Source organism: Amphiura filiformis, chromosome 10 (genome assembly GCF_039555335.1).
Source record: "Amphiura filiformis chromosome 10, Afil_fr2py, whole genome shotgun sequence".
In the NCBI taxonomy this organism is placed as follows: domain Eukaryota; kingdom Metazoa; phylum Echinodermata; class Ophiuroidea; order Amphilepidida; family Amphiuridae; genus Amphiura; species Amphiura filiformis.
The window spans coordinates 33,468,378-33,484,736 of record NC_092637.1 but is presented as its reverse complement, the minus strand read 5'-3'; the positions used below and the strand labels follow the sequence as shown (position 1 = coordinate 33,484,736).

Sequence of the window (16,359 nt, the reverse complement as noted above, 5' to 3'; positions counted from 1 at the left end):
AGATTGCAGATGGCTATATGCAATTATCACAACTTTTCAAACCCACATGTGATCTGATGAGGGCTGTGCAATAATTAGGAGCCCCCAGCCCCCCCCCCTCTCGGCCCGCCAAAATTGCTTGCCCCCACCCCTCGCCCCCAAAAAAAATCTTTGCCCCCCCTTGCACAAGTTATAAATCTTACCTTACATTAATAATCTAATAGATTGTTTTGATTTCCTAAAAAAAATACCTGTTACAGGATAGATACATGTACATGAGCTGCATGATTAAGCTGTCTGTTTGCGTAATACCATGAGTGATATGGACAACATTGTGTCATCAGCAGCTGTTACTAACAGCACTAGTACAGCAACATGTACAAGTACTACCACCACTACTACTGCTACTTCAAGTACTGCTTCAAGTGCAATAATATGTACAACCTCTGCCACTACTGCTACTGCTTCAAGCACTGCTACCTCTGCCGACACATCATTTAGCAGGAGCGGTCCAACATTTGTATGTATACTTACATATATAGATTGTACACATTGGTCAATGGTCATTTATCATTGGTTCATAAATCCATTAAATGCACATGCACCTCAAGTTCATGTAGCCCCTGTCACCAAAAAGACACATTCATAATTAGAGCCACAAAACTAATACCTTCAAAACTACAGACCTATATTCAATCTCAAATTTCTTGGAAAGACAATTGAAAGAATTGTTTCTTACAGAATTTCAAATCATATCAATACATTTTTCCTATCAGATCCTTATCAATCGGCTTATAAACACTACCATGGAACAGAAACTGCTCTACTTCAAGTTAATAAAGACATCCTCACATCACTTGACAATGGCCAAATCACAGCTTTGATTCTTCTCGATTTGAGTGCTGCATTTGACACTGTTGACCATAGTATTCTTCTCTCCCGTCTTCACTATTATCTCGGCATTTAACTCATATTCATTGTAAACAATTGCTCAGAATAATTGTACAGGTAGATAAAACCTTAAGGGTAGACTACATGTAGGTATTGTTGGTCGAAGCAGCCAAATCGATTTTCATTATTTAAACCAATATATTATTGAAAAAGAAACACTTTGTTGCAAAGTTCATTCAACAAACCATATACTTTGAAAACTTGCTTGATTTATGAATGAGTTATATACATTTTACAAAAGTGTTGTTGTTGTTTCAACCTTTTTTTACAACATAACTCAAGACCCACAGGACCTACAAAGGAATATGATATTTGAATTCTTCTACATGCTCGCTATGAAATGATCAATGCAATTTTTGCCAAACCTCACTAAGATGCTGTAAACTACCAAATCGCAACAGTTTAAAATATTTGCTAACTTTGAAGATTCCCATGAACATAGGTACTGGTATTTTGTAAAGCATAGTCAGTAAAAGAAAAAAATACTATAATTCTAAATTCTTCATTTTACAGCTACAAGGAAGAAAGGTATCAAATTGACAGAGTTTGACAAACTCAGTGAAGATGAACAACTGAGATGCTTAGGAGAACCACCAAAGAAAATCTTAGTTATTTCTGAGAGGCCCAATCCTTTTACAGGAGAGTTGAAGACAACAACAAAGCCCAGGACACACAGACATAGAAAACAGGGTAAGTAACATGTACTTCAGTTGCACAAACATACCCCTATCCACCCACACACATTTACTGCTAACTGAGGATACTGCCCAACCATTTTACACAACCCCACAGAGGCATTGCACAAACATTTGAAATTTATTTGCCACACGATTTTTTTAAAAACATCTGAAATGTTAAAATTGTTGAAACATCTTATAATAATAATAATAATAATAAAAATAGTAATAATAATATTTGTATTAAATGCAAGTTGTAGGTAAACCACCTCAAAGTGCATCCGGTACAATCATATGAAATATTAGCTCCATGAAAATGCATATACCTCATAGAATACTAGTAATTACAAAAACATAACAGTGGTAAGTGCAATAGATGACATCATAAAAGACAACAAGACACGCTGTGCAGGAAAATAAAGAAACAAAGTCACAAACAAGTCAGTATTTTTTGTGACATTAGACATATCGAATTGCATTATGAATACGAAGAATGTCTTTCTGATATCAAATAATTTTCATTTTTTGAAATTCATGATATAATACAAATTTTATGACAAATTATTAAAATTTTATATTTTTCACATTTTTGATTTATAACAGTCATCGAAGTCAATTTTATAAATCTATATTCTTAAAGTTTATGGAGCTGGGAGGAATTGCAACGATCAATTGAAAATTTTGACCTTTCATATTGAAGATATGGATTTTTTCCCAAAAAGACCTAATTTATTTTGGTGTTTCGGAAAAAAAAATCCATAAAAAAAAATCCATATCTTCAATACGAAAGGTCAACATTTTCAATTGATCATCGGCTTTTCATCCCACCTACATACACTTTAAGTGTAAATCATCAGATTTATAAAGTTTACATCGAATACTGTTAAATATCAAAATATCAATTTTTAATCATTTGCCATAAAATGTGTATTATATTGCAATTTCAAAAATCAAAATTATTTGATATCAGAAGGACATTCTTCGTATTCAGAATGCAATTTTTTATTTTACTTTACCCCCAAATAAATATTAGCTTTCACTATCAGGTATGTCCTCTTTTAATTTTGGGATGAAAAAGCTAGATAAAACAGAAAATTGCTATTTCATACCAGCATCTCTATCTTCAACTTTGTTTATCAGTACGTAAAGAGGTTGATTGGCTGCTCAACATCCTGTACACATGTGGCTATTTATAAATAAGATGTATAACACGTTCAGCCTAATTTTAATAAAAGCATTAATATTATGCATCAATGATTCTGTTCGATGAAGTACAATACCAGGGTTTGTTTATCTTGAATTTTGATGATTGGTAAATAGATAAAAAAACACACCTTATTTTACTCTAATTAATTAAAGTATCTCAAGCTTAATCTTTCACAGGGTACATCAAAAGTAGAAATTAAAGAAAAACAAAAGGTTGGGGATGAGATTATGGATCTTGAAATGCCACTTTAAGACAGTACTGCCCAGTGCCCATCACCTGTTTCGAGGGTAGGCCTACTGTAAAAACAAACAGATTGATATGTCATCATAGGGACATCATGGGGGTAAATGGCTCTGAATCAATTGGGAAAACCGCCAAAACATTCACAATCTCTGAAGAGCAGCCTCAATCAGACTCAGTGCCTCCCATTTCCCACCAATGTCAGTATCATGCATTGTACATACATGTAAGACACTGCAAACAGACAAAAACAAACTAAACAAGAAGAAATAACCTAAACATTTTGCATTTGGTCAAGAGCAAAATGTTCAAATAATAGCTACCTCTGGTAACATAAGGTTTGTGACTTGTGTAAAAAAAATTATATTTATGTTTTGTTTGAACAAAATTAAATTACAGCCCATTGCAATATTCATGCATAACTCGGAACTGAAATCAAAATCGACTGAAATAATGGAAATTACACATTTTTTGTGAATATTTACTCAAACATACCATGAAAAGAGGATATTAGAATGACAAAATACTCTAACGCTTACACTACTAGTACTAGACCATCCAAAACAATACAACACAACACAGGTCATGCATCCAACATGGTATATACTCATGAAACTGTTGCTAGGCGACAGTCACTGATGTAACTTGCTATACCTGTGATGGTGGTTGGCACCTGAGGGGTGGGTGGTTCAAACCAAATCTTTTCTCTTGATCTTCTTCCTTCCTTCCTTCCTTCTTTCCTTCTATTTAGGCAAGTTTAGCTTGGACATTGTGTTACACAGGTCTTTTCTAACAGTTTTGCTACCATGTGATCCCACTCGCAATCCCCCAAACTACATACACAAAACCATTGCTCTGGAAACAGTAATAGGCACTGCTTTTTATTCCTGAGATGGTACTTGGCCCCTGAGGGGTCGGTGGTTCAAAACCCAGCCTGGAGAAAACAACTTTTCTTTATATCTCCTTCCTTCATTTATTCTTTGCTTCCACTTAGGCAAAAAAATAAATAGACAAAAAAAAAAAAGCGTTGAAATAGGGGTTAAAAAGTTTATTCTTGTGATATGGGGGCAGGTATTTTTAATCAGTTCCATTGTTATCACATACATTTTTTTTGTGTATTTTTTAAAAGTTATTTGATGATTTGTACCTATTGTTTACATTTAAATAATAACAGTGTTGTACTCGTATTCCTTTCATACGCTCTTATAATAGCGAGAACCAATCAGAGAAAATGTTAGATAACTGTGAACCATGCATTGATTCAGCACCCTGGTACTTACACAATCAATCATCGATTGTTTATGCATGGCACCCACTCCACATACTACATGCAGTGCTTTCGGACATGTTCAATTCTCTTTCTTGTGGGTTGAATGATGCATTTACAATTTTACATGTATATTTGCTTCAAGTATTTTCAAACACTTTTAGTGATAATTTTGTTATAAAATCATGGAATTTTTGTCATGTGTATGAAATAGTTTAATAAAAGTGTATCACCTGTTGCTCGATAAATTGTACAAAATAAGGTACCTGTACTGAGATCTATGTTGGGGCTCATTCATTAGACGCATCTCAGTACATGTTATATTGTACAATTTCACTCCCAGCAAATGATACGCATAATTTATAAAACCTATAATTGTATGAGGGCCTGCATGGAGAGTGCAATCGTCATTTAAACTGCTTTACCCTCAATAAAGAAAGATAATATACGCTGGCGAAGTTACGTAATTAATCGGATTAATTACCATTGCAATAGGTGAAAACAATTTTGAACATATCACGTTGCACTACTAAGCAGGTTACATTCATCACCTGTCACCTGTGTATGTCTGCAATCATAGATTGAATACAATACTGGTCTTTTTAAAGATACTAATCTTACAGGTGCAAGTGATCAGCATGATATGGTTCAATGCAGAGGTACCATGTGAACGTATCAGTGCAGCGCGGTATATTCAAAAATTGTTTTCACCTACTGCTGTGGTAGTTAATCTGATTAATACGTAACTTCGCCAGTGTATAGGTGAGCTGACCTCAATGTTTATCAACAAGGTAAGGGACCGGTATATCTTTATGCTTGAGTGAACACCATGCAACCACTACACTGTTCAATAGTCTTATTTTGATGTGGCGGGAGTTTTAAAAACACGAGCCCTGACAAAATATGATGCGCGCATACTGCCAGGCAGAAAACAATGGAAATTGTGATGATGCGTGCGCATACTGCCAGGCATTTATGTCAGTAGTCGACTCATCTATATATATCTGGCTTTATATAATTCACAGGAAAAGGAAATGCAAATCATACAAGATGTGAAATGAATTTGAGCAACCCAACTGATAATATACCAACAGTACCACCACCACCACATGATATCCCTGATCCAGGCAGTGAGTATACAGTTCCTTTCTATTTATCACTTATTATAAGTTATGGTTGTTATAGTGTCTTGTCTGAAGTTAAGAATAATCCCATTTTGAATTTCACATTGGCAGTTTTTAATTGCATGCACTATTCTAATCCCTTGGTGCATAATGCACAGGGGTTAGAAGGGCAATATTGTCTGATGGCCATTCAACTGCGTAAATGCACTGATGGCACTCTCAACAGTCTCAACTTGAGGTTAGACAAACTATACTGCTCCAAGAAAGTATCCTTACACTTGGAAAAATAATCACAATTTCAAAACTGAACCATATTGGAGTAAAGTTGTGTTTTTAATAGATGCACTATCTAATCCGGCACATTTTGACACAATATAGAATCCAATGTGACTTCAAAAAGCAAAGTTACAAGCATTTGATTAGGCGAAGGTCCAGTTTTAAAAGTGACACACTGGCCTATTCCTAGTATGGTGATAAGAAAATATATAAGTTCTTTTAAGAATGTATTTGGGGGTGTACATTCCTTCAATACACCCACACCCCCACACACCCAATATAGTTTAAACTTGACAAATATCGCAACACTTTCATTTTGAGCATTATTTAGTCATATTTCAGTGACAAACATATTTTATTAAAGGAGTTTTAAAAAGTCAATCATTTTGAAAATGATTGTGAAGGAAACAACTTTGTGTTTGGGCTTATCTATCCAGCTTTATGGAAATCAGGATACATTAATATCCCTAATCATGAGAAGGAAAACCGGAACTCGACTGCCATCTTGATACAGGCATGGAGCAAAAATTGGGGGTATTCGGTTTCCCTCTGAATGCTCTTAACGTATCCGTTGTCATTCAAGCACAACATCGCATACTAAGCATAATTTTCACCCTAAAGCCGATGGTGCGATCGTAGTTTGCGGTATAGAGAGTCCCAGTCAACCTTCTCCAATTCTGTGTCCCTATCAGAACAATGGACATCATCGTGGAAACAAAGTAGACTTGACTATCAATTTGTGCAGTAGTATACGTGTACAGGCTGAACTTACGAGGTGCGGTCATCAATGTTTGTAGAACTCGGTATGCTTCTTTGTCGCACGTTATTGAATTTGGTCTCATTTGAAAGCTTGTTCCTTCAAAACATTACTGCAAAGATATTAGATTTTTGCATCACTGTATGTGGGCAGGACACTCTTCAGAGGAAGCCTACCTCCATGAATTCACAGGTACTACCAGAAGTGAATACAGGGTCATTATGGAAATTTCTCCAGGCGGTGAAAATTCAAATGAAATTTAACAATGTACAGTTGCTGTAAATGGTAATGAAGTCCTTGGTATTCAACAGCAACGGAATGGTTCTTAGAGTTCAAGAATGGAATGAGCGTCCTTGAAGATCATCCAAGGTCCAAAAGACTTGCTGACGTCACCACTAATGATATACGTGCCGGTACAGTGGCATTGATAATGAATAAAAAGCCAAATACAAAAGATGAGATAGCCACAAAATATGACAACTCTGATGAATATGTTTTCAACATTAATCCATTAACATTGGGTATTCCAGGGTGTCTTCTAGATGGAGTCCAAGAATCTTCATGTACAAATTTGATATCAATTGACATATTCAGGTCCACACCTTCTATACACTTAGAATGAGAACCGAGGCAAGTTTATTCTATATGTGGCTAAAGGCGATAAGACATACATTAATCACTGGAATTTCGAGTGCATTTAGTGGAAGCACCTGGATCTCCCACCCCTAAGAAGATCATCACTCGGTCACCATAGTGCAAGGTCTTCATCGCTGTTTCTGAGATCCAGGGAGAGTCTTGATGACAGATCATTTGGCAAATGAAAGTACAGTCATAGGCATATATCATACAATTTTTATAGCAAAATTGAGGCAAGCCATCATGTGAAGAAGGTTGATGGTAGGAATGTGACTGTTCTCGGATTGTATCCTGTACGCTATATTCTTAGTTTGGCAAGCTGCCATTCACGACAGAGGGGTAACTCTGTCGTGACAAAATAACCACATTGTGGTTCAGACATGGCCTCCAGTTAGTGAAACTTACTTTAGAATTTTAAGTCCCACCTTCATAATATCAGGTTTGCTGGTGATCAATGCTGGTGAGCCTTCACTGAAGAGTGGCTCAAGGAGCTATCGGAAGACTTCCATTTTGTTGAAGGTTTCAAGAAAAACTACGACAGGTGCTTTAAGGTTTGTAGTGACCATGCTCAAGAGTGAGATAGAAATAATTTGGCTAGTACTCTTTCAAGTACCTTGTTCTACGAACTTATTGACCGCCCCTCGTAGCTATACCTTAGAGATAAAGTAAAATGATCTCTTTTTCAAAGCATATAGTGACTATAATTGAGAGACAAAATGCATCTCAAGCAATTCTTTGGATGCTTATTTTTTAATACACCACCCACCATCATAACTTACACTTTTTAAACTTTGAATAGGCATATACCCAATGTTCCCACATTGTTGAACATAACCAAACTTTATCCATGCAAAATATTATTAGTTTGCAAAAGATGTTTACATGTAAAGAACAGCACTTTTCAGAGCCACCAAAACATTAGAGAAGGGTTTCTCTGAATCAGTGTTGCACAACTTCAGATATGTTAGTGGTTGATGACAACAAATAGTCAAGAATAGTTGACTATTTGCAACTTGGAAGTCAAAATTTAAGTAAAAAATTGGAGTAACTTTCGTTGCCCAAAATGTACAAATCAACACATGGAGGAATGAATCCAACTGCAGGTAAATGTAGTAATGTAACTGACGATCACAAGATGGAGCAAATACAACAGGTCTATAAGGGTTGTTCAAAAATGTCTACATTCATTGTCAATCCACTCTTATTTTAGGCCCATGAAAGTCAATTCCGAGTTTATCGTCCCTTTTTTTTCCCAGGTTGGTGAGGTGACTTTTTCATTTTTCATTTTTCATTATTTCATCAGATTTCATTATTTACCTAAAATGCGTGTTGATTTAAAGCCACACTCATACATGTTATTTATAAAAATGTTTTATATGGGTAGGGACTAGAAAAGTTAGAAAAGAGCCTGGTTTTGCTTCCAAGTTATGAATTCATATGTTTACAAACAAAAATATATGTTTCCAATTGCTAAAACTGGTGAAAACACTGATACTTTGAAAATAATGAATTATTTTGGCATTTTTGAAAATTTGATGCGGGTGTTTTTGGTTTCCAAAAAGTGACGCTGGCGGGGACGATAAACTCGAATCGACTTTCACGCTACTTTATGTGCCAGGAAGTTTAAATTACCCATGATTATTTTGCAAAATATTGGCTACAAAATAAAAGTTCATTGAATTTAAATGTGATTTTTGGTTGTTATTGAAAAGAAAGATGTGTTGTTTAAAGCCAATAGAGATTTGGTACGTCAGAAACGGTCTGAAAAGAAAGGCTAATTTTGATTGAAAAGGTAGGCCAAATCTATGTGGAAATCATTACAGATTTACTTCTGAAAATGATTAAATTGCTTTATTTTTGTTAGAACATTTCAATAGCTAATGCTTGCATTAAAATTTTTAATGGGTATCGTGTCTTAATTGCACAACAAAAAAGATAAATGTTCAGAATAGACTTCATGGTTGTTGACTTCGATCGGGTGAGCAATTTTTGGTTCAAACATACTATAATGGGTCATAAGTTGAAATCAATTAAGTCTAATGTGCATGTTTTGTATTTTGTAAGTATATACAAGGTTATTAAAGGGGGGTAACCCTATTGGTTTTGGATATGGATTGTCTTTAAAATTACATAATAATATCAAACATCGCCTCCTTTATGCTGCTTTGTAAAAAAACGAGAGCATTTTCAGTGTAAATGTGAATAAATAGCCAAATTTGCAATCCAATACCTTGGTATACGTGAATTGCATTCTGGGCAGGCAATGACGAATGCTGACATGCTGTACAATGCCCGGCCCGTATTGAACGGAAAATGTTTTTTTTTTTCGTACCGTTTCAGAAAAAAAAGGAAACAAAATATATTTCCCCTTGCAATATGTACATTTCAAATGAATATAAAAAAAGTTTGGGTAAAATGGAGAGGAAAAAAACCCTTCCGAGACCGGGTTTTGAACCGGGTACCTCTCGGGTAAAAAACAAACGCGATAGTCAATTGAGCTATTTAGCACACCACGCTTACGTTGCCGTTTTCATAACTATATACGGCGCACCGTCTTGCGGTGACTGATATTTCGTTCATAATTCCTCCCAGAATTCCAAAGTATTTACCATTGTTTACAAACTGGTATACCTGTAAAAACCGCTGTGATTCATGATTTCTCCGGAAATACATCGACTTGGAGCGTCAAATTTCAGGATAGTAATGAGAAAAATAGTATCTATTATGTGATACCAAAACCTCATCAACAATGAAAAAAAAAATCGGGGGATGATGCTGTCGATCGGGTTACGGACCTTTAACAAATTGTTCATCTTATTTCCACATCAAGATGCATCCATTTCTATTTTACAAATTACCCTTAAAAATGGTCTAGTTAAAATCGAACAAATTTCATTAACATGTGTGTGTCAGTTGAACTTTGCAATGATTTCTTCTCATATAAAAAATGTTTTATTTTGTTTTGAAGTTCCAAGGCATGTCAGGGAGAACAAAATATCTATCCTGAATAAGCAGTTGGACAACTGCACCTTAAAAACATTTTTATGGAGATTATCCAGAGCTACAATATGATGTTTACTTAATTTTTGGGTGCAGTTTCATGGCTTCATATTTTTATCAAATAACTTTTATTTTGTAGCCATGATTTAAGAATATAATCATGTGTAATTTCAATATCCTGACACGTAAGATAACAGAGATGTGATGATGGAGGTAGAACTTCTTGAATCGGACCATTGTATTATCTACGAGGGTCATTCAAAATTGTAGTCAAATAAATTTAATTTTGTAGCCAAGATTTAATAATAATAATGCAATAATATATTACTTTATTTTTATATAGCGCATTACTTCAAAAAGATCACAAAGCGCTGAACAACATTTAAACAAAATATAAAAGTGCAGATAACAATAGCATATTATAAAAACAGATTATAATGAAAAACAAGATTTATAATATAAATTAGAAGATTTTTTTGACTTTAACACTACTTAAAATTTGGTCGCTGAGCGGGCACACACCAAGAGCAACAAACAATTAATGTGAATGAACAAAAATGTAAATGCACAGAAAAGAAATTTAAACTAACACCCAAAATGCAATATGCACAGAAAAGAGAAACATGAGAGTAAAGGCCACAAAATAAACTGTGCAAAATGCAAAGGGAAACATTTGAAGCAAAAAAAAAAAAAAACAAGATTGGAATTGCAAAGGTAAATGAACAAGAGAACAACAATAAACAACAATAATAAGCAAATACCACCCGGCTAACATAATCATGAGCACAAGAAAAGCAAAAACTAAATCGGCTAATAATATAGTCCCACTATACAATTGTATACAAAAAATCACATGAGCAAAACCAAAAGAAAATAAATGGGAAGACATCAAAAGCAAAAAACCACTATGAAAGAAATAATCTAATGCCAAACAAAATGAATAACAAACTAACACCCAAAAATGCAATCTGTGGGAAAAACATGAGAGCGAAGACCAAAATATCAAACATGTGCAAAATGCAAAAAAAATGGAAATCAAAAAATGAAAATACTATATGCATCAAAGCAATAATAGGCCAATAAAATTACAACAAATCAAAAAACATTGTAAAAATTGATAAGAGTAAAAATGCAAAAAATCAAATGTACACACTTGAGTGAAAATTATAATTGTCAGAGTCCATATCAGATAATGTTTGAAAAATGTGCATGTGAAGACAATGACGATGATGTAAACCAGATGGCACGGGGTATGTGATGAAGAGTTGTGAATATTTTGAGATGATGACAAACTAAGATCACTTGACATAGAAGAGAGGTTACCAGCACTTCACTTCATAATATTATGTGTTATAATGTTGTACATATTATTGTTTCCCATATAGATGATGACATTATAAAAGAACTGGAAAAGTTGTTGCAAAGGTTACCCTCTAAAGAGCCCAGGAAAGGTAAATCATGGGGAGATAGAATGATCGCCCAAGATGAAGATTGGGAAGCAGCGAGGGAAACCATTTTCCATTCCCTTCTAAAGAAAGAAGTGATTCCTCCATCCAACAAGATGTGCACACAGTGCGGGGAAAACAAGTGCACAGTGCGATGCACAGAATGCCTGCAAACACATCAATGTTTCCAATGTGATGCAGCAAACCATAAGGTGAAAATGCCATTTCATATCAGAGAAGATTGGATTCAGGGCTTTTATGCCCCTATACCGAGTGGATTGTCGGTCAAATACGAAGACGAAGGAGAAGATGAAGGCATGGTGTATATCCCTTTCAGTGAGTACTGTTTTTAATGTAATAGCCATGTTCTAAAGAAATCAGACCAGAAAATGTGACATTTAACATTTAAAGCAATTTTATACATGCATGCATGCTGCTTTGCACATCAAAACGCATGAGGTGCAATATAGAGGATATTATTCTAGAACATAAAAACCAAAGACTTGAAATCAGTCTGTTTTCTAAATATGTCTTCCATTCTCCTAGTTCATAACCAACCATTAAAATGTATCAAATTTGTGATATTACTTTTTTTCTTCTCCTTCTTTGAATTACATAGTCCAAACTTCATGGAACTTACAGCCATACTCTATGATTCCTGTTAAATTTTAATTTATTTTGTTTAAAATCTTTATCAAACATGATGAAATAATATCAGTAACAACTATTAGGAAGGGTTTCTGACCATTTGGAGCCCAAATAAAGAAGTAACACAAAAGAAACCCGACTAGCTATCTCGATTCTTTAACCAAAGAGGTGTTGCTAGGGCTAGTGGTTTAGTGTGAAGCTCTGTGGTGGATTTGGTGCTGTAATTATGCTATTAATTTAAAATCGATTTGGTGTACTAATACAACAAACTCCATTTCTAAAGTTGGGGCATGTATAAACATTACAAAATTAAATAGCCGTCAAATTCAGATCTGAAAATTTCAAATCCAATTTAATACTACAAGATTGGACACTCTGGGAGGGGCAACCTGTATAACTCAATGGGCTAAGAATAAGCATTGAGAAACTACACTGGCTGCAGATATATTTTGGGGACATGCGCATTTCGGGTTACATTCTATAGAGCCAGGAAAACATAGCATTTTTGAGGCAAACTTAAGCTGTGGCTGAACTTAATATCCATCCGTTTCTTTGTATTTCTTTTAGAAGTAATTAAAGGTTGTGACATACACTGCAAGTGTTGAGTGGGCACTTTTGGACAAGCTAAGATCATTAAACACATGTCTGTAGCATAAGAAATTGTGAAATTTTTAGATGTCCACAAGCATCATTTCTTTTAGAAAAGAACTCTACGACTACCCGTTCTAACTGCAATGCTGAGTTACTCACTGTTTGTTCACGAAATATGGGAAATATCCATGGTCTTGTGCCATGTAGAATGTGCCACCAGACCATGGGTACTTTTTTTTGTTTTTCATGCAAATTTTACTTTTGAATACGAATTCTATTGATCCTCCAACTTACTTTTCTTTCTTTCTCTCTTTTTTCTTTCTTTCTTTCTTTATTATTTGTTTATATTTTTATTTTATGTACATTTATATCCATTAGGACAATATTTACCATTGCTGCTACCAGATAAATGCAGACTCTGCAATTCAGAAGAACAGTTGACCGTGTTCAAACAGATTCATGTTACATAGTTGTAACTTTTAAAGGTTAGTTTCCATTATTTAGTTAAGAGAAATCTCTATGATATGAGCTTATTATGATTTGTACTATTTTATTAGTTACTGGTTTGTACAATAGTTCTTTCCATGTCAATCAATCATTAATCAATCAATCAGTCAATTAATTAAATAATCATTTATTTATATGCAAGTTATCTTAAGGTATATTGCATAGTGCAGATTTTGAGTTCAGAAATAGATGATGAGAATCGGGACTCACTATACAACCATGTATATAATGGTGTCATTATGAAGTAAAATTTGGGGTATTTGAGTCCTTGGGGGAAACAAACACCAATTAATTGTAAAATTTCATGATAAAAATGAGGCTACGCCATTCATTTGACCCAATCACTGCGTTGGGCATGGACATATGGCATGGTGAGGCTTTTTAAATGAATCTAGTGTAAATGTACCACACACAAGATGAGAAATAGCTCAGAATCTTTCTCCAAGCAAAAGATAAATATCGCTTTTTTATCTGCTTATTTTTCTTCTTTTTGCTCATGAGCAACAGATGACAGTGAGTTCCAGTTCTATGAAATCTGTTTATATGTTTGAGATAAACAATCCTCAAGTTGTAACAGTGCTCAGTGTACTGCTCTATCAGGTTTGGTTAACAAGAAACAGATGTGTATGCCATCTTTGAATATAGAAAGCACAGCCTGTCAAAGATGTTACCTATACCCCAATGATGCATAGGTTAATATCATTAACCCTAATTCCCTCACTGCTTTTTGGTGAGGGGAAAGGAAGTAAAGGAAGCAAGAAACAAATCAGAATAAGAGACAACTTTTTTTTTTTTTTTTTCTGTTTAACCACCGACCTCTCAGAGACGGGCCTACCTTGCCATGGGGGTGTAGCTTTGCCGTGGGATACCTGCCGGTACCTGCTTTGTAAAGTGTGGTTTTTTGATGTTGAGTACTGTTATAGGCTTAACTTTGCTCTCAAGATGTGATGCACAAAACAAGTTAATGGTCTAAAGTTAGACCTGGTATCATTTTTTTTTGTGCATATGGACCTCGGTATAATAATAATGATAATAAAGTTTAACACTGTGCAACAAGTTAAACTCATTTACCATTGCTGAGAAATGGACGATTCCATTTTATTGTTTACCTGGTCAGAGGTTGTTGTCATGCTGATAATTTGTGTGTTGTTTGGCCCGGGAACCAATGGGATTTGTGGCCTTCACAGTACTAGGTTTGGGGCATGATTATTTGCTGGTTTATTCACTATTGGTTTAGAATCAGACACGACAACAACAAAAATATTTTCCCACCCACAGCATGTGAGGGAAATATAAAATAAAGAAATAAAGTTGAATCTTGTGTTACAGTAATAAGATAATGACCTGTTCTAACAACAGATGCATTTATCTATTTAGATAGAGTCATCTACAACATGGTAGTGTGTTTATAGCTGTTTAAAACAGTTGAATGAATACCTAACTGAAACCAATCTTTTGTATAAATTCCAATCTGGGTTCGGGGAGTTATTCCACTGATACATGTTTAATATATCTTCAAGACTACATAAGAGATCAAATGGGCGAAGGAAAATACACCGGCATGGTCTTGCTAGACATTCAAAAAGCTTTTGACAGTGTCAACCATGAGATCCTTTGTAAAAAGTTAAAAGCACTTGGGGTTAAATCCACTGCCTGGTTTGATTCTTATTTGTCTCAGAGATCCCAAGTTGTTAATGTAAACGGTGTTCAGTCATCCCCCAGGAAGCTCACCTGTGGGGTTCCTCAGGGTAGTATTTTGGGCCCTCTCCTTTTTTATGCTATGTTAACGACATGCCCATGGCTGTTGATTGTATTATGCTTCAATATGCTGATGACAGTGCCCTAATGGTTTCTGACACTTGCCCTGGAAAGATTGCCCAACTCCTTAGTAAAAACTTGGAAAAATGTAATCAATGGCTCATTGACAACAAGCTGTCACTTCACATGGGCAAGACAGAATTAATCCTTTTCGGGACTAAACGCAAAATCAAGCGTTATGAAGATTATTCAATCACCAGTTGTGGGCAAACTGTTACCGCCACCAAATCAGTGCAATATTTAGGCCTTCAAATTGACAATGTTTTGTCTGGAGAGCAGATGGCTTCTGACATCATAAAAAAGTCAACTCAGACTTAAATTCCTGTATAGGCAGGCTAATTTTTTTGATCAAAAAATCAAAAAAACACTCTGTTCCGCTTTAATTTTGTGTCAATCAAGGAGATAACTGATAGGGTCAACTTTAAGAAGGCTGTTAAAGAGTATCTTTTGCAAAATATTACTTTGTAGATGTGAAATTCTGGAAAGGCAATTCCCCTATGTACCTGGGGGAGGGGGTGGGTGTTGGTGTGCTTTTTGGGTGTTCTTGTTGTACGGGTTGGTGGGGGTGGGGTCTGGCATTGAACCCCAGTAAATCATGGTGGACTTGCCTTTTCATACACATCTGCATTATGTGTGCATCCATGTTGGGACGGTGCGCTTGTTGGCTGCTGCATGTGTCTCATTTCACGTAATGGCAATGGATGCCGGACTTGTTTCCGGGTTGGGGGTCGCTTTGGGCTGTCCCGGAGTCACATAGTTGGGGAATGTCCTTTGTATTCCTAAATTGTGTGACTGGGGATGGTTTGGTGTGGCCTCCGCTTTGGGGGTGGGTCTGGTGTTCATTCCTGGCTGTTTTGTGAAGTGGAACACATGTGGGGGCCGGTGGGTGCATCGTTTTGATATGGATGTACACATATTTAACTTTATGATTTAAAATTTGTGCAATAAAATTTTTTTGATTTTGATGTTATCCTATTAATTTTTTGATATTTTTGATGTTAATGAGTTCAATGTTTAAAAGCTTTAAAGGACCCTTTGGAAATAAGCCCTTTTAGGGCTTAAAGGGTTATCCTATGCATATCTGCAATTGTATTGTATATTGTAATTTTAAATGTAATTTTATTGTCTTTTATATTCTATGTTTTTATAATGTGACTCTGTAAATGATATGCATAAATAAACTCAAATCAAATCAAATCTAAAGCATTCAACTGTCTTCAAAGTTTAAAAATCAAG

General features: G+C 35.2%; 1 protein-coding gene across 1 annotated transcript in view; it reads left to right on the top strand.

Moving 5' to 3' along the window:
* Window positions 1-292: 292 nt before the first annotated feature.
* Window positions 293-16,359, top strand: part of LOC140161810 (uncharacterized) — a 29,681-nt gene continuing 13,614 nt past the window's right edge. Inside the window, exons 1-4 of the mRNA XM_072185107.1 lie at window positions 293-392; window positions 1,444-1,620; window positions 5,347-5,451; window positions 11,500-11,895. Of these exons, the coding sequence (XP_072041208.1) occupies window positions 293-392; window positions 1,444-1,620; window positions 5,347-5,451; window positions 11,500-11,895 (778 nt within the window). The remainder of the gene's footprint in view (window positions 393-1,443; window positions 1,621-5,346; window positions 5,452-11,499; window positions 11,896-16,359) is intronic.